Raw genomic sequence first — 25,653 nt, 5'->3', positions numbered from 1 at the left:
GTCTTTTCTATGTTTAATTAAATGTTCAGATACCGTTACAATTCATCTGTAATTTATTTATTTTGATTAAAATATCCGATATCACTGTTAGTGTGGATTCTGACGTGTGGTTAACACAATTTGTTTTTTTGTTTTGTTTTTTTTTCACTTCATTCGCTATTTTGGATTAATTAAATACACAAATCAAGCCATACAGTGTGTCAACAAATAATTTCAAAAGCCATGCTAATCGTTGTTAAAACACACTTTGATCATGTTTTGTAATAAAGCCATCCATTTTCCAACTAATTAGTTGACTTTGTGACATCAGGGTTAATTAACCTCGAAGTCCTATTGACTGACTGACTGAAAACCTTGAGTTATCCCAGTTCGAGTCATCCAAGGTAAAATTGTATTGGAGTAAGGGGAGTTTTGCATTGACTTAAAAATTGGTTTGTCATTCGAGATTTCTACTCTTCCTTGTTTGACACATCGAGGTCCAACTGTACTTACATTTTCAGGGTTTGGTTAAGACAGATTTCACAGTGTCTGGAAAAACTAGGAAATTTAGTTACAACTATACTTAAGGGTGATCTGTTTAGATACACAGAAAAGATTGAAATTATGCTGAAGAATTAGTGTTATTCCATATAAATAGAAACCATATTTGCAGAAGACATAAACTTCATTTACGAATCACCTTTCAAAAATTATTAATTGTTCATCTGTAACAGCCAAAAATAACAATAGTCTGGTTTCCTTCTACCAGCTAGAAAAAGATATGGGTGATAGGTAGGGATATTATTTTATTTTTCAAAAATATTTTTATATGGATTTTATCAGGAAATAATCTAGACTCTAATGGCGCTTCAGGCCAAATTTCCATGAAATGTTAAGGGTAGGCACAAAAAAAACTGGGATAGATAGGGTAGCAGGAAACAGACATATTTTTTTTTTGCCTAAATAGTTTATATTTTTTTTTTGCCTAAATAGTTTATAAATTCAATACTCCAGAGCATGGAAGATATTTTCTTCCTAAAAACACAGACCTGTTTACCACTACAATTTCAGTGTAATTTCTTCTCATGTTGACTGCAAATTACACGCTATGAAATGTAAATCTCTCCATAATACTAATATTTTGTTACTCATTTTCATAAAATACGACTAAAACTAGGCTTTGTCTTATAGTAAAAAGGTCTGAAAACATGATTTTCTTGTACTTTTTCAAATATCAATTTTATCATTTTGATTCTTATTAGTGTATGCTTACTTACCATTTTTCATATTTCTTCTTTTTTAGTTTTGTAAAATCTTGTCTGCTTAGAAGCAAACTATAGTCCACTGATATATACCACTAATGTTTATTTCTGTTTTTAGATGTATAAGAAGAATGAGAAAGCCTTCCTCCATGACCTAGCTAGATTTATGAAAAGAAATGATGTAAATGTAAATCTTATGGCAAATTGGCATCATGTGCAGGTTGGAGTCTTCCAGTTATTCTTGGCTGTACATGAAAGAGGTGGTTATCAAGAGGTATGGTTAGACCGCTCTCCCCAGAGGAAAGAGTTTAGTTGCTCCACTTGTCCTTCTGTCTGTCTGTCTGTCATTCTGTCTCACTGTTTTTGTAACAGTTTTCTCTGCAACTATATCATGTTTTTACACCAATATTTTCTCTTTCTTTGGACTCTGCACAAAGGCAGAAATCCAATTTAACATGAAAAGAATACATCATACTTGGACAATTTCCCTTCTCTATTTGGTCAGGAGATGTTTTTCCATTGAGAACGAAGCTATTTCATTATTACATACTAGTAAAACCTATGAACAGTTTCATGATTTTTAGCTCACCAGGCCATAGGCCATGTGAGCTATTGCCATCACTTGGCATCCGTAGTCGTCGTCATTGTTAACAATTTCTTCAAACATTTTCTCCTCTGAAACTATTGAATAGTTTTGCGTGAAACTTATAATGACTGTTTCTTAGAGTATCCTGCACAAAATGACCGTTTGGATTTTTGATCGATTAAAAAACATGGCCACCATTACTAAAAATAGAACTTAGGGGTCATACAGCAGATTTTTGCATATATCTCCAAAATCATTAGGTTTAGCCAAATTCTGACATGGATAATAAAAGTATTCAGAATTAAAAAAGAGGCTTTAGTCATTTGTTTCATGAAAAAGAGCATCAGACATGTGAGAAGATGGAAATTAATTTTGATGGGTTTTATTGTATTGTTTTGTAATTTCCTATTGCAATTTAAATAATACATGTAATAGTAGGAAATAAAAAAAAAAAAAAAAGATTTATTTTCCTTTTTCTCGTTTTATTTATTTATTTTTTTTTGGAAAAAATGACAGAGAATCTAAAAATTACTTTATTGTGGCCATAAAAGGAAAATGTTTTTGTCGTCAGGTGTGTAAGAAGAAACAGTGGTCTGCAGTATTTAGAGATGTGACAGAGACTAACTTTGCTCCTGGTGCTGGCCCAAAGAATTTCTATACAAGGTTGACAAGTATCAGTTTTGATTAAAATTTTTAATTTTAGTAAGAACCACATGCTTTTAGAGTTAACTGAATAACTGGAATATTAAACGGTAAAACACAATATGGGAAAAAAACATGAAATGTTTATAGGATAACAATTAACCAAAATATGTTCACCAGTGTGAAAGAATATTTCCCCACACAAGTTAAGTAGTAGTCTTTGTAATAATAATGCAAAATCTGTAAAATGTGATATATCTCAAAAAAGGCTACATATTTTTTAAGTTGATTTATGGGTCTATATTATGAAATGTGTAATTATTCATTCAAATCTGCCTGAAGATAATCAACATTGAATATCCAATAGATTCTATTGTATTTGAGTGTCATTTACAGAGTTATCTCCCTTTTGAAATCTACAGTGCATTCTATATAATTTTTATCTCCTAAGAGCACGGGGTATATGAAAAAAACGACTGTTAATTTCTGTTTACTACAGCATTTCAAACAAAATATCAAAAATAAAAATATGTAGGCTTTTCACCCATGAAGCACATTTTGCATGATTCTTAGCCGGAGTACTACTTAAATCTTCGATGTTCTTGGCACATTATATTTTGATAAATCACAATAACCAATTGTGAAGGTACTTTTTTTTTCATGGGTACAAATTTTTGTGGTTTAAGAAAAATGATCAGTTCATGGATTCTTGAGTTCTTGGATTTGAAACTATCTGACAATAGTGACAGATAAATTAATGGTAAATTTCCTTATTGCTGTGGACCAAATTTCATGGTCTACCAAACCTACAAAAAACCATGAAAATTGGTACCCCACAAACAATAATACTTTCAAATTTTCTATTTATAATACAGATTTTCTCCATAGTATATTATTTTCAATATGAATTTTAAAATTTTGTGAATGCCAGATTGATATTCTTGTGACATTTTAGCTGGAAAAGTCCAGGAGTGAAATTACCGAATTTATTTCACTATAAGAATTATCATTATTTTTACACTGGAATATTTGATAAGATAATTATATAGAGTGAACAACCAAATATTTGACCAATTTCTGCTTAACAACAAAACCGAAAAATGTAAAACAATAACAACAAATATTTGAAGGTAAACAAAACAATAAAAATTAGAAAAAAATAAAATAACAAAATAAAAAATAAAATATTCGGATTATATTAAATCTTTTGCTTGTGATCATATCTTTTTTATTCACTCTTTCCAATAAACTTTTTTTGTAAATATTATTGGAAAATAATAAAGTTAAAGCACTGGCTTCACAAAAACTTCAATTAAAAAATGTATGTATTTGGCTCAAACCATTTTTTTAAGACAGTCTTTGTAAGATAAGACAGGAGGTGATTCATGAATGTCAAAACTCACCAAATTCACTAACATTAATAATTCAGAAACAGTCATGGACCTCATAACTAGTCTTATTTTTTCAATGAATTATTGCACTTTTGAGACAAAATTTTATACATGTAGATTGTATATTTACACTTCGCAACAATAATCATCCTTGGTGGATTTAAATAGGGGATGAATGTAGTGTCAGTGATATTTTTTTTGCCCAGAAAGGCTGTTTCCCCCTAATTAAAATTTCCAAACTTTTTTTAAAAATGGCTCAAAAGTTATCCCAAATAAGGTAAGTTATTTCCCCATTGTTAGCTTTAGTACTGCATGAATATGGTGCTTTTACATAAATTTACAATAATTTTTCTTGTTATCATTTATACGATTAATGATTGTAACTACAAACTCAAGGTATTGCACTGTTATTTCAAATTTCCCAATTTAAAAAAAAAATGACGCATATTTTGTCAATAAATAGAGGATGGTGTAGTTTTGACAAAAATCCATCAATATGACAGTGTATTCTCAAAAATACAGATGACTATTGTTACAAAAAATATGGCATATGTAGATTATTGTTTGTTTGGTATTCTCTATATTTCCCATCAAATTTTTTTACTGTTTTTAGCAACACGAATCTAAGATTTAAACAATGAAGGTTCCATACTTGAGATTGATCTTTTTAATGAAGTTGCTGTAACAGTTTTTGACATTGTATTTTGCAGGAACATCTATCCATATGAGTTGTATGTAACTGGTGGAGACTTTGAATCCGAAATCCAGAAACTTAAAAAGAAGAGAAAGCCTAAAGCAGCAGCTGGAGATCTCATGATACAAGAGGAATCTGGAAGCTTCACAAATGTTCAAGGTATAAGTGTTTATGATGAGAAGTGGCCTTGTAATTCAAAAATGTTTCTGTGCTTCCTGTTACTTTGGTGTTTTTAGGGGATGTCTATGCAAAAACCAGGCCGTGGGTTGCACATGACAACTTTCACTTCCAAAATAAAATTCATCCATCACGTATCACAAATCCTTCTTAAAACTGAATGTTGGTTTTTGATTAACTGCAATGGTTAAAGAGAGAAAAAAAAAATACAATCGAACTTCACTTGCTCGAACTCGGTTGGCTCGAACACCTTGGATTTCTCTAACACAATTCGAAGTATCATATTTTGGTGTGTATAGTGTACATTTATATATTGTGCGCAGTGCAATTTTGAAGGTCTAAACATCTGAAAAAAAGCTTTTTAGACTTAGGTTGCAGTAAAATTTTGTAAGACAAAAAAAATTGATATTTTGCAATTTATTCGGTCAATTTATTTACCTTGATGTGGTATTTCCTATGAAAATGTAAAGGAAAGAAACTTTTGTGCAGACTAAAACATCATGTAAACATCAGTAGCTAGATAAATTTGATAATTTAATTTCGAAGCATGATAAAATTAACACGGGACATATGAAATGGCTTATAAAACAAAATCGAAAGTCGTGAAAATTGTAAGAAACAATCAGAAAGATGTATCAGAATTATCATTTTCAGCTGTAAAAGCATTTGATAAGGAGGGTTTGACGAAAACGGAATTAGTTACTTTTTGGTTTTTAGTTGTTTCATATTAATTTCTAACCATGCTTCATAAGAAGGAAATATTGTACAACCTTTGTTTGAAACATGTTATTAAGTAATTTGAACATGATTTAATAAAATATCACTAAAAATTTAATACTTAAAGATGTATTTGATGATTAAATAAAATTTCTGTCAGTAGCATTTCACTTCCGGTTTGTTTGTTTACATTACGCAATGTCTTTTCACGTACCAAAATCTTTAATGTCGTGGTCAATTCTTATGTATTAATGTATAATAAGCACCTCAATGTTCTGGAAATAATTCTATGTAAAAATGTGCACATAATACAAACCAAAATACGGTACCAGACTTTTCTATTATAAAATCAACATAAATAACCATGGATTTCTTGAACTTCCATTTCTTGAACACTTGAACTGACTAGTCCGTCCGTACTGAATCTTAGAGAGTAACCCTGACTTACTCGAACTCTTCAGCCATTTTGTCAGCTTAGGTAATGAAAGATGTAAAAAACTGAAACCCTGTCATTAATTAAAGTGTCATTTTAGTTAATTACAGGTAATATTTAAGTCATCCACTAATTAGCATTGAAATTCATTGAAAAAGGGAGATAACTCTTTATTTTGGAGCAAAATTTGGTTGCTTTGTTAGGGATCTCTAGCACATACCTTGCGATATTTGCACAGAGTTGAAATAATTTAGCTATTAATGAGTAACAGTAGATGATAGGTGTATTTGTGTGTATTTTGCATATTTATCTTTATTTTCTAGAACAAGATGAGGCTGAGGACTCAGATGATTTGACTGCAATTCTAGAAGACCTGGAGGAATACAGTACTCTCTGTCAGTTAGAGGAAGGTAAAATGAATCTAGGACATCATCCTTTTGAGCCTATGTACATAATTTGCCCCAAAAGTACTACCAATTGTGCCAGTTTACCTGTAAAAGATCTGTAGAAGTAGTTTGTTCACTCTAAGAAGTTGAAAAAGAAACATTTCTTATTGAGAAATACAATCATCTGATGTCTGGTGAAATTACAAGTTGGCAGTTTGTGTGTGTTCAAATGTTTCAATATTTTTATGTTTACTAATATGTTATATCAAATAAATTTGATATTTACAATATATACAATATATATTATCATTATAGTATAAATATATATAAATTGCAAATTCACTTGTATGTTTACACAAAAGGATTTTTTTTTGGACACAGTTCAACTACAAAATTTGAAAAATAAATTGACACAAAAGATTCCCTTTTTGGCACAAAAGATCCCCAAATTATAAAAAACTAATTATGTCTATCTATGAAGAACAATATTGAAAGAATTTTTTTTTTATAATTAAAAACCTAATGACCTTTTTATTTGGAATTGAAAATATTTCATTTTAAGGGTTGTTTGAAGTGGTTGATCTTAACACATGCTACAGACACGATTTGTTCTGATTTATATCAAAAATAAGATTTTTCAAATCTTGATTTCAGGGTTATTCTTTTTTTACTGTAAATATACTACACATTTTGTTAATTTATGAATTTTTTTTGTTGGCTTAGTAAAATCATGTCTGATGCTGATGCTTAAGTATTTTAAGACAATAACATTTTCTTTTTCTAGTAAAATACCTCTTCTTTAAAATGAAGATACAAAAAATGACATCTTTTTGTTCAAACAGATATTGAAGCAGATAAGAAGAGAATGGGTATTAATATATCCTACCATGATGATTCACCATTCACCAAGGTCTCTCCTGGTGTTAAATGTTTCAGTACACCTTCAGAATTTCATGGTCATAAACCCTATGGTATGTATAAGAAACTATTTAAAAAATATCTAAGGTGGGTTTTTTTCTGCAGATTTGTGTGGTTCTGCTTTTACGAAACCAGATTTTATGTTATCTTTCTTGATTTAATCATACATTTATTCCCCTTTTTTTGTAAATTTCTTCTTCCCTATTTAGCCCATCAAGCACCCTATTTTTCTATAAATCTCCTATTATCCCTATATTTTTACTACAAATGTCATTTTCCCTACAGCCTTACAAATTCCATTAGAATTGTTGATTATTAAGTTTTAATTATTTTTTTTCACTCTTCTCGCTTAGAACAATGTTGTTTCTGTTTTATGCTTGCATCCGTTGAACTGAAACATTGAGAAAGTATATATTCTTAATAGGGAAACTCCCTTTATTTTTTTGACGAATGCCAATTTATTACTTATTTATAATTTTCTGAAGGAGATTTACTGGATCAGAATGAAAAAACAATGGAGATGTGACATAAAATGAGAACAGCTAGTCATAGGATGTGAAGTTTTGTTCAAAATCCAATGACTGTTGCCTGTTAGTAAGAACTGTCTTTGTTATAAACCGGTAGTCAAAAGCCTTAGTCTGGTACAAATGCTAGTATGCCTGTTGAAATTCCACTAACTGGCTAGTTATGTATTTATATAAAAAAAAGTTCTAATACAATTTGGGCCTGTTGATGAAAAAGCTTACTATAAAGGCTGTAAGAACTATGATTTATATAGTAATGTTGTTAACTGGATTTGTTCTTAGGCTATTGAACTATTACATTCCTCTTTAATATTGCCAATTTTAATTTTTTTAATTTCTAAGATAGCAACTCTAAAATGTGTGTTTTTTTGTTTGTTTGTTTTTTTTTCAGGTAGTGCAAGAAAACCGCAAGAAGTTCCTGAGACTATGTTTTCTGGTTCCAATGGAGAATCAGAAGATGAACTCATTTATCATGAAATGGAAAGAATTGTAAATGATGGGTTACTATGAAAGATCCATACAATTTTACCCTTATTGAGCATTTTATGGGTGTAGGACAGGAATTGAAACCATCAAAATTTACTTTAAGGAGTTAAACCTAAGGTAAGGAACACAACTCTTACAAATCATTGGAATGTTTGTATTCACCATTTTACAACAATCTCATGTAAGCATCAAAGTAACTTAGACTGATTTCATTCTGTTTCAAAGGAAAGCTTGAATGGCTTTGGTGAATTTGAATATGATACAAACATATCTCTGATTTCAAGAATTATGTGCCTTACCTCCTTAAACTCACATATAATATGAAACCTATCAAAGTCAAATCCGTTTTAGACTGTTGACTTTGTTAGGTTTAGATCATTGTTGGTTTATTCAGGTTCAGAATACATTAAACTGGTGAAAAGGGAAAAAAATATCTGGTTTTGACAGGTTGCAAGTGGGGGTATATATTGACAGGTGTGTCTGTACTACATATAGGGGTACCCATCTCATATTATTCACTGATATTGAACAGAGGTCAAAAGGTGCATGTTATCAAATGGGGATATCAGTTTTTATTATATTTAGATTAAATATAACTTTTTTGTATATGCATTGTCTACCCTATATCACACCCCTAGACCTATATCATATACCCTATATGCCACCCCTTCATAGACCATATGGTTAAAATATATGATATAATGAAAATGACATGTTAAAATCTTGATCACATCCTGTATCAAACATTGACATATATCACCCCAGCAGGCCAGTGGCCCTTAGGAGTCTCAGGTTGATACCACATGTGATACAGATTTTGACATGTAATATTCAGTATAGTGAGCATTACTCACAGTTTTTCTAGTTTTGGTTCAGTTTAGACAGGTTTCACTGGATTTGTTTCACATTATCTGAGTATCTAACATGCTAATGTACAATTATTGTTATTTATCATCAAGAAAATAAGTGTAAAACATCAATAATATAAAATCAATCACCATTCACTTTTTTTTAAATTTAATTTTTTTTTTTAAGACCTGTCTTTTTCATGTTTGAGGGTGCCTCTTTGCTCAATGCATTTACCATGTTAATGAAATTATATAGCAGTTCTTTTGAGAATCATGCAAATTTTGTAATGTGTGGTACACCCCTAAAATTGTTACACATTTTTATTTTTGATCAGTTTGCTTTATGACTATAACATGTAAAACAAAGTGTCAGAAATAAAAATATGTTGACTTTAAAACCATGTATCACATTTTGCATGATTCTTAGCTGGAGTGCTACTTAAAATAACAAAGCACCTTCCTGATTGATTTCCGGGCTATGTACATTGTAAAAATACTCTCATCACTTCCTTTTTTTGGGTCGGGGTTCGATAGAAAGGTAATAAGAATTGTCTCCCTCTATTTCCTCCATTTGCTTTCAGGAAAAATGGTCTGAAACCAAGAAAGTGTCTTTGAATAGTCTTGAGAAGTTTTTCCTGGTCATTTATATGGTAAAATTAGTTGATGTCATTGTTGGATAATTTTAATCCATGGCTTTACCATTTTATATTTCACTTATTTTACCATATTTAATAGAAAATATCATGAAATTTAATTTTAATTGTACTTTTGTGGTGTATTATATGGTAATATTTTTTTTCTAAAGATTTGTTTGGGTTAAACAACCTCAGGTCATGGTCTAGTATGCCAAAAAAAATTTACATTTTTGCATAAAAATTTGGATTTCAAACCATTACTTAAAAACTTTACATCTGATTGAAACCAAACTCTGAGATATTTTAACATTTTGGAGTACATAATCACTGTATCTGCCGGTCTTTTAATACCCGCCCATCTTTCTGTTCACATTTCTCTTAAATGGATCCCCTCTCAACTGTTTGCTGTTTTTCAATGAAGCTTTGTTTAATGTTAGCCATCATATTATGTAGAGAAGTGCATGAAGGGAGATAATTGCTGATTGCGTACTGTAAATTTTTAAAGATTTTTTCTCATGTGAAGACCTTGCAAGCACAACTAACATCGCAAAGGATTATTTTTAGAAGAAAATAAGTCTCAAAAGGTTCACATCTGATTTGAAAAAAAAGTCAAAAGTAAAAATATTTCTTCCTCTAAAATGGGGATGCAACTCAGTTTGTGCACCATGGTGCATTTTGATTTTCATGTACTATGAACAAAATCCTTGCTCCTATTGATAGGCAAGTTTTGAATTCTATAAAGGCTTCAGAGATCCAATTAATTCCTATAAAGGCTTCAGAGATCCAATTCATTCCCTTTGGTCACAATTTATGGTGATATACAAGAGAACTGGATATTTAACATTGTAAAGTATATGTAAGTGCTTTTTTGATACAAATTAAGCTGGTTTTAAGATACTTACTGAGTCAAGATCTAGAAACCACATGTACACACACAAGAATGCTGATATATCCTTTATAAATGTATTTCAATACATGATAAACTGAAATGTTCTGAAAAGTTTTAATTTTTTGCATACATCATAATGAATTTTTTACATTTTCAAGAAATTGGTAAAATAATATTTTTATGCACACATTTAAAAAGAAAAAAAAACCCAGGCAAGGGGTATAGAAACTTTCCAAAATATTTAATAGTACCTTTCACAGCTTGCCAAGGACCTCCCAATCTTGGTTGTATCAGGGGAATACATTTAAACTGAAATTAAGTTTTTGTGCATGGTTTGTAATGGAGTGTATTTCATTCAAAATACATAGAAGAATGAAAAATATTTCCTATTTTATAATGTAAAATGTTTACATACTTGACATGGGAAGAACCTTAATTTAAACCATGATCCTGTAGTATATTGTTTTCACATGTTCATTTAACTAAATGCTCTTCAGAGAGGCAGCTCTTGTTTGTGACAACGGTTCTAATTTGTGTTACAGTTATTGCAACTTCTATCAAGTACAGATTTAATTTAGTTAATGATGTTTTTATCTATTATTATCTAATATTGTGTGTAATATGGTGTTTTCATGATTGCAAAGTCAGACTAAAAACTTCAAAATTGGAAATCACTGCTTCTCCACCAAGCAGGCAGCTTATATGAGACAAAGTGATGACTGGTAGGCTTTGAGTCGGAATAATGTGCCTGAGTGAGATAACATGTCTTCCAGTGGGCTGTTGCTTCTGTGAACAAGCACAATAGAAATTGTACTAGTACAAAGCACGGTCTATTCAAAATATTAAATGTTTTCATCATGTAATGCATGAAATATCTGCTAACGGACAATAAATCCCACTCTGTAAATCAGTCATGTGCATGTTCCTTGTACGTGAGTTTATTAATTTACTTACATATCATATGGTCAAAAGCAAGTTTAAGAAATCTCCTTGTTCCATAAAAGACCAATATTCAATAAGTTTGAACGAAACTATATAAAATTTGTGCCCTGTACTTTTGCATGAAGAAATCTGATTTTAGATACTTGCAAGGGGAAGTAATCCAACATAAAGGCTTACTTGTTGAAGAGTAATACATCAATGTACCATGTTCTGGTATGGTGAAGTTTGTAATCAAAATTGTGCCAGACAGAAGATTTCAATAGATACTTGACTGTCGTAATGTGTATTCGTTTATTTACCCCAAGGCCTTTGTTCACAAGGGTGGAAGGTTCATGTGAATTGTTCTATCACTGCGCCCATCAACGTCTGTTTTCTTTAACTTTTCTTCCAACTTGAAAATAGAAAGAAGCTTGAGAAACACAAAAAGAGGTAAAAGGAATTTTCCAATCGATAAAATTAACCTGAGGTCAAAAGTATAGTAGGGGCTATTTGTTACTGTAATTGCCTCGGAAGGTGAAAAGAGTACTATCTTTAAAAGAAGATAGCCAACGCAGTAAAATTTTCTTCTTTTTATTAATAAGTTTCTACACTTTCAAGAAAATATCACATGGTCCGCAATTTCAATTTTCGATAGTTTTTTTTTCGAACGCCACTAAGTTATCAGTATTTGGCCAATCGGGAAACAGAATTGCGATCAGGTGACTTGCGTTTCCATAGAAGAGCGTCCTTAAAAGTCAAAGGGTAAAAAGCGAAACGATACCGACTGCGTCGGAAAAAGGACATTTTTGACAAGGTGATCGAATCAGGATTCCGAAAGCTGTTTTTTTCCAAATAATTTTAAAAGAATATACTTGAATATATTGCTTCTTTTGACTAGGGGAGTTTTTAACGTCATTGACTAACCTTTCGCACGGACGTTGCTTCTTTTTGGAAAAGAGCTGACATACACTCGTTACTCCAGAACGATACCAGAAACCGAATGTGGGTTGCTGAATATCATACCGAGAAATGTCAGACAGACTACTAATCAATTCTGCATTTTTCTGAGGTTCAAAGGCTTTGTGACATTTCATAAATATTGTTTTTGGTAAGTGATCGTTTCATCGTATAAAACCTCGTACTACTGGAATCATTTGTTCAAACATAACCTCTCGATGATGCCAAAAAAGTGATGGTTTTGATATGATAGTTCTTAACGATTTTACGCATGGCCTGAAAAAAACAAGAAGTGTGTTAATGCGTGATTTTGTAGACAAAATATTCTAAAAGATAACAAGGATGTTTTGATTACTACTCTATAGAGGGTTTTTTCCATTAACACTAAGTTATAATAACTATTCACTGTAAATAAAAAAACAAGTTAAATTACTACATTTTATAGAAAACGTTGAGCATTGCAAGTCCTTTTTAATTTTCTTTTTGCTGTTATCAACTCTGAAACCCCAAGTACCAATGTTTTAAAACTACAGGGATGTATAGATCTATAAATTCTTGTTTAAATTATCCAGATTTCGTGTTGCTTAAATGGCTAAGCGGTTAGCTGAAATGATAATCATAAAGTAGTATTATATAGGAGCTTCTTTAATTGAATTTTTCGTCCCATATGATACCATTAAATGATGTAAAATCTCCAGGTGAGCGATTCAGGCTCTTTAGAGCCTCTAGTTGTTCAGTTAGATTGAAAGTAAATTTTGAAGAATTGTAGAAGTTGATGGAATGTTTTAATTCCTATTCTGCTTGAAACATTTTTTAATAGTTAAAAAGGAGAAGAAAATAGAAAGATATTGCTGGCGCAGTAAATATCATTTTGGCCATTTTCGATTGATCTGCCACGTTGGAATTGGTCTCCACTTTGTATTGTATTGTTTTACAGCGGTGAAGCAGCTCGCCTCCGCCTGTCCGTCTGTCACATTCATGGGTATCCATTTCGTGTAGTATGTTACACAAATTTAAAAGGGAAAGTGTTCCCTTCATCGGTAACCAGGTGTGTTCCCAATATGCGATCACGAAAGGAAAAGTTGCACAGTTATTGAACTGATAAGATTAAAACTAAGTATTACTTGATTCGACGAAGGTTATTTTCTATGAATTAAGGAGGTAGATTTAGGGCAAGAGAAAGAACTCTTGAAATCAATGATACATTTGTATCATTCAATTTCACCAAAGCCCATCAAGCTTTCATTTGAAACAGACTAAAATCAGTCCAAGTTACTTTGATGCTTATATGATATTGATGTAAAATGCTAAATACAAACGTTCCAATGATTTGTAAGAGTTGTGTCCCTTACCCTTGGTTTACCTCTTTACACATACCTGTAGATTTATTACTCATTTTGTTGGCGCCTTTTAGAGCTTGTCGAAAGGAAAGTTTACACATGTTGAAAACCTCACGATAACCTCTGAAGGTATATACTGTTTGAAATAAATTTATATGCTAGTCATTTGTTGCGTTTCACTATGTCCGTTCATTTTCTTTACATTTCCCCCGGCTGCAATGCGGAAAGGGACACAGAAATACCGGTGTCCATGCGTTTGTGTGTCCGTCCGTCCGTCACACGATTTTTTGAACGCAACTCCTCGGAAACCTCTTAACGGATTTTGTCCATATTTTGTCATGGTCACCATTATTATGTAGTTGCAACGCCATCACGATTCGACACATTTTACAGGAGTTTTGGGATTTAGTTAATTTTGTACACGCTTCACCATATTAGCACTTTGTGGACGCAACTCATCGAAAACCGCTCAACGGATGTTCAAATTTTGTAGGAATGTTAGTCACAATACGTAGTTGATCGTATTGTGCCGCCATTTTGATTCGACATATTTTGTTGTTGTTTTGGGACTTTGCTGTTTTTGTTTTGTTTTTGTTTTTTTGTTTTTTTGTTTTGTATTTTGCACAATTGGAATGATTAATTTACGGATTTTTTTCTTCAAATTTTGCAGAATTGTTAAACACAATATATCGTTGATCACATTGCACCGCTATTTTAATTCTACAAATTTTAAATGAGTTAAGGACTTTTTTAGGCGATGGGGACACAAGGCTTCGCATATAGCATTCAACATTTCAAATTTTATGTCATATGTTAACCGCAAATCTCATTTGACAATCAGACCATATCTTCATCAGAATACCATAAATAAAGCTGTTTTCAAAGTAATTCGTTGTTGAAAATAAAAAAATACAACTCGATACATGCATCCAGAAATTTTGGTAGGCGTTACCCTATCGGCTCACCTGGTCCACGATTCAACATTTTTTGTGGAGTCCGGTATTCTCATTTACTTTTAAGGGAAAGCTTTGTTAACTTTGTGCATTTCTGACAAAAAATCACTTACTAATAAAAAAGCTTGAGACTCTTTCCTAAATATCTGCATCTAAGCATGTCTTATCGTCTTTACCAACTGAGTTTTTTTGTCATCGCTTTAATCGTGATTGCCCTTGATTGGACTTCCAAGTTCAATGAGGACGACAAATTAAAACTTAATAAAATTCATTTTAATGTACAAATACAATATCAGCAAGCATTTAGTATAAGTACATGCATCACAATTATATGAATCATCACATTATATTTGATATGCTTGGTCACTGAAGGTGATCGTAAAGAATTTGAAATAAACTACAAATGATTAATGAATGTGATCGATAAAAAATTCCTTTCATCGATATCACGAAAGGAACAGTTGTTCCGCCTTCAGATGATCGCTCTTAATTATTAACACTGAAGGTGATCGGAAAGAGTTTGAAATTAACTATAGTTGATCACTGAATGTGATCAGTAAAAATTGGAAGTGTTCCTTCCATTGTTCATCAAAAAAAGAACAATTGACTAAAGATGATCGTTTTTAATTATTGGTCGCTGAACTTTTCCGGGAACGAAAATAAAATAAAATACAGTTGATCGCTGAATGTGATCGATAAAAAGGGAAAGTGTTCCTTTCATCGGTCACCGCAGGTGTTCCCAATATGTGATCACAAAAGGAACAGTTGTACTATCATTCGATCGGTTTAATTCAAATTTAATGTTATCGCTCGAAATAACACCAAAATCTGTCTATATCGAATCCTTTTTGGACTGTACAATTTGTCTGGTTTAGCCAGGTGTTAGGTTTGTTCATGTTCTAAATACTTTTAACTGATATTAATGAAAGGGCTTCGAAAAGTGTTCGCTCGGGCGTTAAACCCCAACAATCAACCAATCAATCGAAAAGTGTTCAGTTTAGACAAGTTTTCGAGTTATTCAAGGTTAAGTTTAGTCAGGTTTTACAATTTTTGTTTTGAGGTCACTAAAAGTGAGTGTGTGTACTTGGAATAGAAAATGTACTTACTCACACAGACCAAAGAGTTTGAAAACAAAACAGTACTGACGACTTAAGTTAATTCTTACCACCGACCAAAAGATAATTGTTACTAAAAGTTATTGTTACGGAAAAGGAAAACGGCACTCTCATCGGTTACTGAAGGTGACCATTACAAACGGGAAAAGACCCGGTCATTGTTCAACGAAGGTGGTTTTAACGGAAAAACATGCACGTTCTCGTTATAATCACTAAAACGGGAAGAGACCCGGTCATGCACTGAAGGTGGTTTTAACGGGAATAATTCTAGTTACAATCTCTAAAACGTGAAGAAACCCTTTTATTGGTCCTTGATGGTTGTTTTAGCGGGAATAGTTCTGTCACCATAAAACGGGAAGAGATTCGGTCATTGGTAACTGACGATGGTTTCACCGGGAATAGCTCTCATCACAATCGCTAACGGAAAAAGACCGGTCAGGTGGTTTTAACGGGAAGAGTTCTAGTTACACTCACTAAAAGAGAGAGAGGCCCGGTCATTGGTCACTGAAGGTTGTTTTAACGGGAATAGTTCACGTGACAATCACTAAAACAGGAAGAGATCCTGTCATAGTCGCTGATGGTGGTTTTAACGAGTCTAGTTCTCGTTACAGTCACTAAAACGTGAGATGTTACGGATTTATAAAATGTTTCCTATCGTAATTGATATCTAGCCTCTTGGTGTTGAAATTGAGCCGCATTGTGGACAGGAGAAGAATAATGTCGATTGATATCCAGTTGTTCTTAAGTGTGAAAAGAACTGACAAGTTGTGGCTAATTTTTGAAGGCTGTAAGACACTAGAAATAATAATTTATCACTGCAGCAAGGTTTTTTTCCCCAAGACAAGAATGATTTCAAAACCTCATTTTGAAGTACTATAAATACTTTGACACACGATATTTACACACAAAGATATACGATTTATATTTAGCACCATCTTTTCTCCATCTGGTGTCACGAGATGTGACAATAGTTCCTACTGTACAGTTAAAGAGCACGGCCCTTCCATCTCACAAAGACACACGAGCAGCATAAAATTCACTCTGACCTTAAGCCGATTTTTCTTAGAAGAAATTCTGAAGTGTATATCCATTAACTCTCTAAACAGTGCGTACGATTTTGAGTTCTCGATAACCGCAACATTCTTGTCAATGCTCTAATGAACGTTTGAAGCATGATACTTCCCGGAGAATCTACGAGGCATGTTGTGTAACTTTCATTAATATTCAGTTGTAAGTATCTATATCCTTTCAATAATTGCTTGTGATTGTCAAAGCTAAACGATAAGATGTCACTGCATTACATCCAATCCTCTCAATCACAACAAAGCATTCTCACGAGCAACACACTACAAGAAACATGGTCAGATTCCTTCCGGTAAATCCCCAACGTCTTGGTTTCCCGGAGAGAAAAGCGCAATGGTGACTGTCAACAGTCCAAAAATGAATATAAACATTAACATCCGGTCAATAACGAGAGCAAGTTGTTGCCACTCCTGCTTTATATAGTCTCGTCTGTCCTGTTCTGCAAGTCTTACTTCATTCCGTTCAATCGTTTGGTTTACTTTATGTAGTACTTTCAAGAACTGATTATCACAATTCTCGCTAGTTCCACTACTAGTACTAAGTTTCCCAGTAAACCGTGACGAAATCCCGCCATTTTCGGAGGGCTGATCTTCGTATTTGTAGTAGTCGCTCTGAGGCACAGGAACCTGAAAGATAAGGAGGAAAAATAGCTCATAAGCTAGTGCGTTTGTATTAGCATGCCTTTTGCGGGTGCATTGTTGTATGCATCTATCTAAAAATCCGCCCGAAGTCGTATAATGATAGCACATGCTACTGTGGTGAGAGATAACTTGGAGATCGATTGGCAAATGCAATACCTCTTTTTAGCGGCATTGCCTTTGCCCATCAATCTCCCAAAAGAGTACGTGCACGTAGTTTAAGGGATTTTAATGTCTGCAGTTAGTTCAATATATTTGTTTTTGATGAAAAGAAACGCTCTACACTCTTTCGTTTAAAGAAAGAAAATTGTTACTTTTGTTTAGACAAAGCAGTTATTTTCTATTTTTATCATGTTCAGAGTAAACCGAAATGGTTAGGACGTTTTCAACTGTGAAGTCATTGTGTATACAAGACGCATGGCATTTTGTCATAAATATATTAAAATTAACAGATTTTTATCGAAAATTTACGGCTAAACCAGACTGATTGTAGGTTGCAATTCTATGGGACAACAAACTTGTTTTTCAGATCTATTGGTTTAAGCAGTGAAAATAAAAGCTTTGACATTTTAAATATGATGCATATTTCAACGTAGGAGTAGCGAATAGCTCTTATAATCATAACTTTTTGACATCCAGGACCACTTGGAATTTACAAGCATCTACAAACAATATTTTGTCCGATCAAGTATCGGCTAAGTGTATATTCAATCATATTTTGAAACTGTAAAATTATTTCATACCTAGTTGAACCGATGGTATCTGATAAATGTAACTGAATTAGCAGCCAAATCGAAGGGGTTGATTCAGTTAACAGAATTGAAAGCGATTATTAGATTGTATCGCTAAATATACGTGACGTGTTATCTGAGTCTGTTGCGGCAATAGTCTTAAATTAGAGAAACAGACAATGAAGGCAGATTGTGACTAATGAGCCACGAGGTAAAACTCATTGTAGACTCCGCGATTTGTGTTCCGGAAACAAAACAGTATTGTTTTCACGCCTTAATTTCATCGGTTCGGCTCTGGACACGTCGAACTTGTTTTGAGATCAGAAGGGTCAAACGGTTTCCAAATATAGTTCTTTTGCTTTTTAATGATGTAGTTTGTAGGCACATGTATATATTTGAACTTAGTTAGCGTATGGAAACCCCATAACTTAAAAATGGTTTCATTACTGTTTGTCGGTGTTACAATATATGGCAAGCTGTTGTGGAATTTATTCCCTATTTATTGATATTAATAAATATTTAATAACATGTTTATAAATATTTACCAACATGTGCATAAATGATTTATTGATGTCAATAAATAGATGAATTAGTAATATGTTGAAAAATATTTATTAACATTAAATCATTGATTGATATCAATAAATTGAACGAATTATCAACATGTTGATAAATGTTCACGTGTTATTAAATCTTATTCCAGATGATGCTAGCTGGGCAATATCCAATAAACTAAGCATTACAAACACTTTTCTGACCACGATTAAAACACCTATAGTGGCACCCTCTTTATCAACACGTTAATAATTCATCTATTTATTGATATCAATAAATGATTTAATAACATGTTAATAGATATTTATTAACGTGTTTATAAATCGTACAATTTATTGATATCAATAATTAATTATTAACATGTTGATAAATATTTATTAACGTGTTGATAAATCATTTATTGATATCAATATTTATGAACGTGTGAATAAATATGTTATATTTATTGATATCAATAATTTATTTTTAATATCAACGGTTTCGCTTCGACTGATTCCGTAGTATATAAAGAGCAATGGTATCGCAATCTGGACTACACAAATGAACGAAACAAACAGGCAAAGGGTAATCAAGGGAATCAAGGTTATAGCGGTAATCTAAAGAATGTAATCCAGGGACAAAGACCAGACATGGAAAACAGACATACACAACAAAGAACATAAAGTAATTAAAATCATACCTACAAAGTAACAAAAACAAATGAGCAACTCGGACTCCACTGAAAAATGGGAGCATGGACCAGGTGCATCGGTAGGGTAAGCGTCCTCTGCTTTTCTAGAAACACCCGCCGAGTTGTTCATAAAAAGTCACATCCGGGGTAGACAAAGAGGAAAGGAAAAGCAAAAACATGGGAAAACAACAATAAACAAAAAAACTTGAAGCACGTGAAGCAACTACAAATCATTCGAAATCTAATCAGGCAAAGTGAAACCATTGCGCTTTATATACTACGAAATCAGACGAAGCGAAGCCATTGCTCTTTATATACTACGGTATCAGTCGAAGCGAAACCATTGCTCTTTATATACTACGGAATCAGACGAAGCGAAACCATTGCGCTTTATTTACTACGGAATCAGACGAAGCGAAACCATTGCACGTTATTTACTACGGAAAGATTTGAAGCAAGTCTTACAAATACAAAAACCAAATCAAACTAAAAAGTAAACACATTGAAAAATGAAATTACATTCTTTGCATGGCTTAGTCTTATCGATAAGAAAAACCAAATCAAACTAAAAAGTAAACACATTGAAAAATGAAATTACATTCTTTGCATGGCTTAGTCTTATCGATACTAGTGTTTAATGCTATATGTCATCAAGGGTAAAAATAATTGAATATTTTTGTTTTAACGACATACCTCGATGGTTATTGTGTCTTGTGAGATATTTTTGTCAGAGTATTTTGAACATTAAGATAACTCGTATTTGTGTTTGCAGTCATTTGTGAAATTGTTGGAGCTACCACTATAATAATCGTGATAAGTTGACAGTTTTTTAAATTATATTTTGAAAAATTATCTTCAAGAACGCATTTTTATTTGCCCGTCTTTTTGACAGATGTGTTATGGTATACCGCTGTTCGTCCGTCTGTCTGCCCGTCTACATGATGAACTCGAAATCCTTTTGGAGATTTCAAGATATTTTGGTACAATGTTCGACATGATTGAAGAAAACTCTCTTTTTTGCTTTTAATTTCTTTCAATATGCCTTTTCTACTGAGTTCTTTTGAGACTTTTAACATAGAGAAAGGGGAGTTTGTTTTATGCTTTATCGAAGTTTTGCACTGTTGCATTATAACATGAAAATCCATGTACATTGGCAGATCCAGGACTGGCTTTCCGTCAAACCATTTGGCAATATTTTCAATCGTTCCTTGATGCACCTAACCACTTACTTTAAGAAAAATGACAAAAAATAACAAAACCGTACACACACACACATACACACCAAATAGTAATAAATTTAGATAAAACATCTGCGCAAATATATTCATTTCATTATTGTTTAATGTCACAAAATACACAGGTTACAATAAAATTGACATTGGCACCACAATCATTATTTCAACCAATTCAACACCATTAAAAATACATTCAAACATTGCATTTTAAAATATCTGGTTTTTTTCCTAGCTCAGATATCTGTATGGATCTTTTGTCCATTTTTGTTATAGTACAACGACGAGCTTGTAAAATAATTATAAGTACATGTATATCTTGTTATTCTCAGAATCTAAAAATGAAAATATTTTTGTACCTCACAAACGGAAGGAGAGCCTACTTCGAAGGATTGACAATGACCTACAATTACATCAACCGGACAATTAGCTGATATTTAATAGTACATTTCTGACTAAGCTTGTTTGAGATTTTACAACCTGGTGGGTTTATGCAGGGACTTTATATAGACAAGTATTTTAAATCAGACCGGTCACAGTTAAATAAACGCAACTACTATGCATATTGCTTGTTTGTTATATACAACCACACCGCAGCAAGCGTTTTATTCTTCCATTACAAACAGCTGCTACATGTCTCCATTATTCAAATAAGCTTCGGATAACTTCGCTTCAATCATTCAGTTTTTCAATGTCCTTCGAAGTTGTATATTCGCTATTTCAAAGCTTTAGATCTCTGCCACACTTAGTGAGCAAACCCATCCTTCATGCAAATTAGTACTGTACACCGGAAACAGTTTCTAGAATTTGTAATAAACGGAGATCGTGCCCTGTGAAATTATCACCTCCTATAAGCAAGCGGAGTGATATGTAGTATAAATCAGGAAGCGGTTATAGGTCTGCGGAGATATTTTGCCCGACTTCACAAGTCTTTATTTTCTGAGACGACTGTCTATAGCGAGTTTCGACCATAAGACGCTGTTTGGAGCTTGATATACAATATCAATTGAAATCAACAGTTGCCTTAGCAACGTTTGACTTGAGTCCGCAGTTAATACTGACGGATTGTATACAGCATAATGCAGCAACCAAAATTTGATTAAGCCTCAAGTTTCGTTTAATGAATGCACTTTTGTGCAATCGGTTTACATTGTTAGCATTTTGCACGTATTATTTCAATTGTAAAAGATCCGAATTTAGCCTATAACAGAATTTACATATCTAGTACCAGAATCTGAGGATATTGACATCATAATATAATATGGGTAAAAATCAGTTTTTTTTTAAATAATAAGACAAGTCTAGAAATGAACAAATTTGTAAAAAAATATATAGGACAGGACAGAGTAGACGATTACAGATACTTCGCAAGAGGGCAAAGGAAAAATAGGGTTCCAGGCTATTGTTTGCTATTTTTTGCCAAAAACAAACTGATAAATCTGTACAACAAAAGTGGGTATTTCAATCCCTGCTACCCTCGTGATCAGCCACTAAATACATCTAACGCAAAACTCAGGACAAAGTTCAGGTCATTTAAATTAGGTCACCAAAAATCATAGAAAAGACCAAAAATGAAGAGTCGATTTGGAATAAACGAGACAAATTGAAACGCTGAACCTCCCTCAATCAAATAGTTACTTAATTAATCAATTTTGTAAAAAAAAAAGAGAAAAAAGAATCGAACGTCTATTTTGCGAAGCTTAATGAAAGTAGAGCTCATTAATATTACTTTACTTTCCAGTTTGTTTTTCAGAGTTTCTATCAAATCAGAGGTTTTAATCAATAAATAAGAAATAAGCCTCGTAAAGTATTACATAACAGTCTTAAGGTCGTATGAATGATTGCAAGCCGCTGCAACAAGCCATATTCTGACAGAGACAAATGTGGTATTTCCTCATACAAATCAGAACAAATTGCATATTACCTGCAGCAATGCACTCGTATAATTAGATATTTATGACTTAGCACTTTTCTTTACAGTTCTGTTATATAAAACCGCAGAAAATAAATTCGAAGTTTTTCTGAGGAAAAGTGAAAAGTTATGGTGTTAATTTTATGGTCGATTTCTTGTGATGTTAAGGAGAAAAGCTTCACCTTCTCAGGATAAGAACAAATTTTCTTGCCTACCATCAGGACATAATTGATTTATATTGTATATCAAGCTGCAGTGCCAGACTAATATTAAGTTAACGTATATTCTTGACTTGACTTGTGGGCATGGACGTACTGTTCAAATAATTATGAAGTCGGTCAAATAGGAAATGACATTTTAATTAGTACAGTTCATACAGAACTTCGTATGCATTTCTAAGAATTAGGGGGCTTTCAAAACAAAACAACAAAAAAAGAAGGAAAAAAAAGAAACATATGTAAAAAACCATCCTCCCAAGTCAGGGTTTGGAGTCCACCCTCGCTTCCTCAAACCCCTGACATCACACATTCATATTTAGCGGGTATCGTCCAGCGCCATGTAGTGAGTTACTTAAATTTAACCTGGATCTTCGATATAACTTACAAAATTGCTACACACTCAAACCCCTGACATCACTCATTCATATTTTGCGGGTATCGTCCAGCGCCATCTAGTGAGTTACTTGAATTTAACCCGGATCCAAAATCCAATCAAACCACACGTAATAGAAACTCTTCGATATAACTTACAAAATTGCTACATATAACGTCATTTTTTTCAGTAAAGACTCTAAACAGAATCTACAATTATCATTTTTGCTCATACTGCATCATTTGTGACATCATACAAATTTCAGTTACTATATTGGATCGTCCATTACCTGGTATTATTGTTTACCTTTCCACAGATATTTCATGTTAAATTGATTTTCATTGGTGCTTCTCATCCGGAGAAGCAACCAATCGGAATAGGCTGAACGATACCCGCTAAATATGAATGAGTGATGTCAGGGGTTTGAGGGAGCCAGGGTGGACTCAAAACCCTGACTTGGGAGGATGGGGGTTTGAGGGAGCGAGGGTGGACTCAAAACCCTGATTTGGGAGGATGGTAAAAACGTAATTTCTAAAATCATACTCTTTTCATATTATACGAAGTGCACTGGAGAACACGTTTGATTTATACGTACCTGTTTTCATGAATTAAGCTGTTTGTTCTAAATATAAATATTTTTCATTCGTTTCTCGAAACATATGAAACACGTATGCTGCATTTTTTTCCTGTGTATGGTTTCAAATTAGGTGTGTCATTTTCTGTCGTATAAGCAAACACAAATAAATAAATAAATTGATAAATAAAAAATATAATGGCAAAGAAGGTCTTTGTTTCTACTTTTCATCTAGTTCGAACTATTTTCGCATCCTATCTACACCGAAATAATGTTTTGGCGAAACATAGCAACATCGCCTTTGTCCCTGCTATAGGTTTCAATAATAAAGAAAATAAGAAAACTAGAGTAAAACAGGAAATCATATAATAGCAAATCAAAATTAAAGATTTTTTGCATTTGGACCCCTCATTAATTAAGTACAAGTCCATATAAATGTCAGACACAGCATATGACAGAGGATATTCATGGTATAGAGGACCCATGCACAAAACGAACGATTTTTTGTCCTACAACATATGCTATATTTTCACGTAACAAAAGTCTGTATATATTGGTAATGTGATATGTACCAGTTTCTGGATTAGCAATAAAGGTGAATTCATGCTTTTTTGACATGCACCTTCTGCATGATTTTTATAAAGACTGCTACTTAAACATGAAGTAAGTCTTTTATTTTAGATGAATTTTGAAACTTAAATCTAACGTTTGAAGGCAATTAAGTAACTTAAGAAATGGAGGTATTTTAGTGTTAGTCTCTATAAGAGTCCGGCAGTGGGTGAAACATGGTATAAAATAACCCACCATTTTGAAATTTTAATTTGACTATTTACACCACCAGAATTTTATTGAGTTCACTCGTTTTTCGAGCTTACTCTACTACTAGTATATGTTTTGAGCAGTGGCAGTAATACCATTTCTTCTGGATAATCAAGGAAAAAAGACAACTCTGTGAAAAACCTCATTTTTCTAACATTCTACTGAAAATTTTCTAATCAAATCCAGTGATGCTGAGATCAAATAATGGTTTTTTCAAATAGAGAATGCATCCTTGAGTGAAATAATGTTGTCAGATCGGTGGGTTTTTGACATGCATGCTTCTGAATTGTCCCATTTTACCTGATTCTTACAAAAACTTACACTTCGAAAGTAAGTTAAAAGAAAGATAAAAACTCCACACACAAGGAAAACGGTAAAAAGTAGCGTGTGTCGCCATCCCGTCTCCAATGATGCAAGATTCTGATTAATCTCTCCAATTGGAACATACGTATATAAATTTATGCACAATTTGTGACGCATTTAACTGCACGCACGTGTCAAATTGATGGTTTAAGGATTTTGCTTGAAGTATTTTGATATGGTAAATATCTTTTTCCTTGTGGGAGTACTGCACGATTGATGGCCATTTAGGAAGACACATTCTGATTACCCAGACGGCTAATGTCAAAATCATAACAAGGTTAGGTAATAAGACATAAACAAAGGAGAAAGATTAATGGTTTTAGAAAGGCCATTTAGTATTGGGTAGAAGTTTTCAATGCGTAAGAATGATATATTCAATAAGTTTACTTCCGGTCACACTTTAAATGAAATGTATTGGCAGTCGCTCCGACAGCAGACAGCAGTCATAGTTTGATTTGAGCAAAACTAAGTATTGTAAATTTAATTTGCTAAAAAAGTGCCCACAGAAAAATTAATATAAAACATTTTAACATTTTCCCGGGTAATTTGCTTGTGATATTTTAGGCTTTTCCTGCTTTTTGGACTTCATTAATGAAACTTTAGTACTTTGGCAATTGATATTGAGTTCGCGA

General features: G+C 32.7%; 2 protein-coding genes across 6 annotated transcripts in view; one reads left to right on the top strand and one right to left on the bottom strand.

Moving 5' to 3' along the window:
- LOC148602987 (uncharacterized) overlaps positions 1-13,950 on the top strand; it is a 31,002-nt gene extending 17,052 nt beyond the window's left edge. For both annotated transcript variants that reach the window (XM_088552722.1, XM_088552721.1), the window contains exons 11-16: positions 1,360-1,515; positions 2,399-2,490; positions 4,571-4,713; positions 6,205-6,291; positions 7,110-7,238; positions 8,101-13,950. In XM_088552722.1, the coding sequence (XP_088408848.1) occupies positions 1,360-1,515; positions 2,399-2,490; positions 4,571-4,713; positions 6,205-6,291; positions 7,110-7,238; positions 8,101-8,219 (726 nt within the window). In that variant the 3' untranslated portion in view covers positions 8,220-13,950. The remainder of the gene's footprint in view (positions 1-1,359; positions 1,516-2,398; positions 2,491-4,570; positions 4,714-6,204; positions 6,292-7,109; positions 7,239-8,100) is intronic.
- A 1,039-nt stretch (positions 13,951-14,989) lies between these two features.
- The window catches only part of LOC148602986 (neuronal acetylcholine receptor subunit alpha-10-like), a 91,498-nt gene continuing 80,834 nt past the window's right edge, over positions 14,990-25,653 (bottom strand). For all 4 annotated transcript variants that reach the window (XM_088552734.1, XM_088552732.1, XM_088552733.1 and 1 more), the window contains exon 8: positions 14,990-17,562. In XM_088552734.1, the coding sequence (XP_088408860.1) occupies positions 17,215-17,562 (348 nt within the window). In that variant the 3' untranslated portion in view covers positions 14,990-17,214. The remainder of the gene's footprint in view (positions 17,563-25,653) is intronic.

This window comes from Perna viridis, chromosome 11 (genome assembly GCF_037379345.1).
Source record: "Perna viridis isolate PV_CMFRI_1.1 ecotype Kerala chromosome 11, ASM3737934v1, whole genome shotgun sequence".
NCBI classification, from domain to species: Eukaryota; Metazoa; Mollusca; class Bivalvia; order Mytilida; family Mytilidae; genus Perna; species Perna viridis.
The sequence above is the reverse complement of the archived record's forward strand: the minus strand, read 5'-3'. Positions and strand labels throughout refer to the sequence as shown.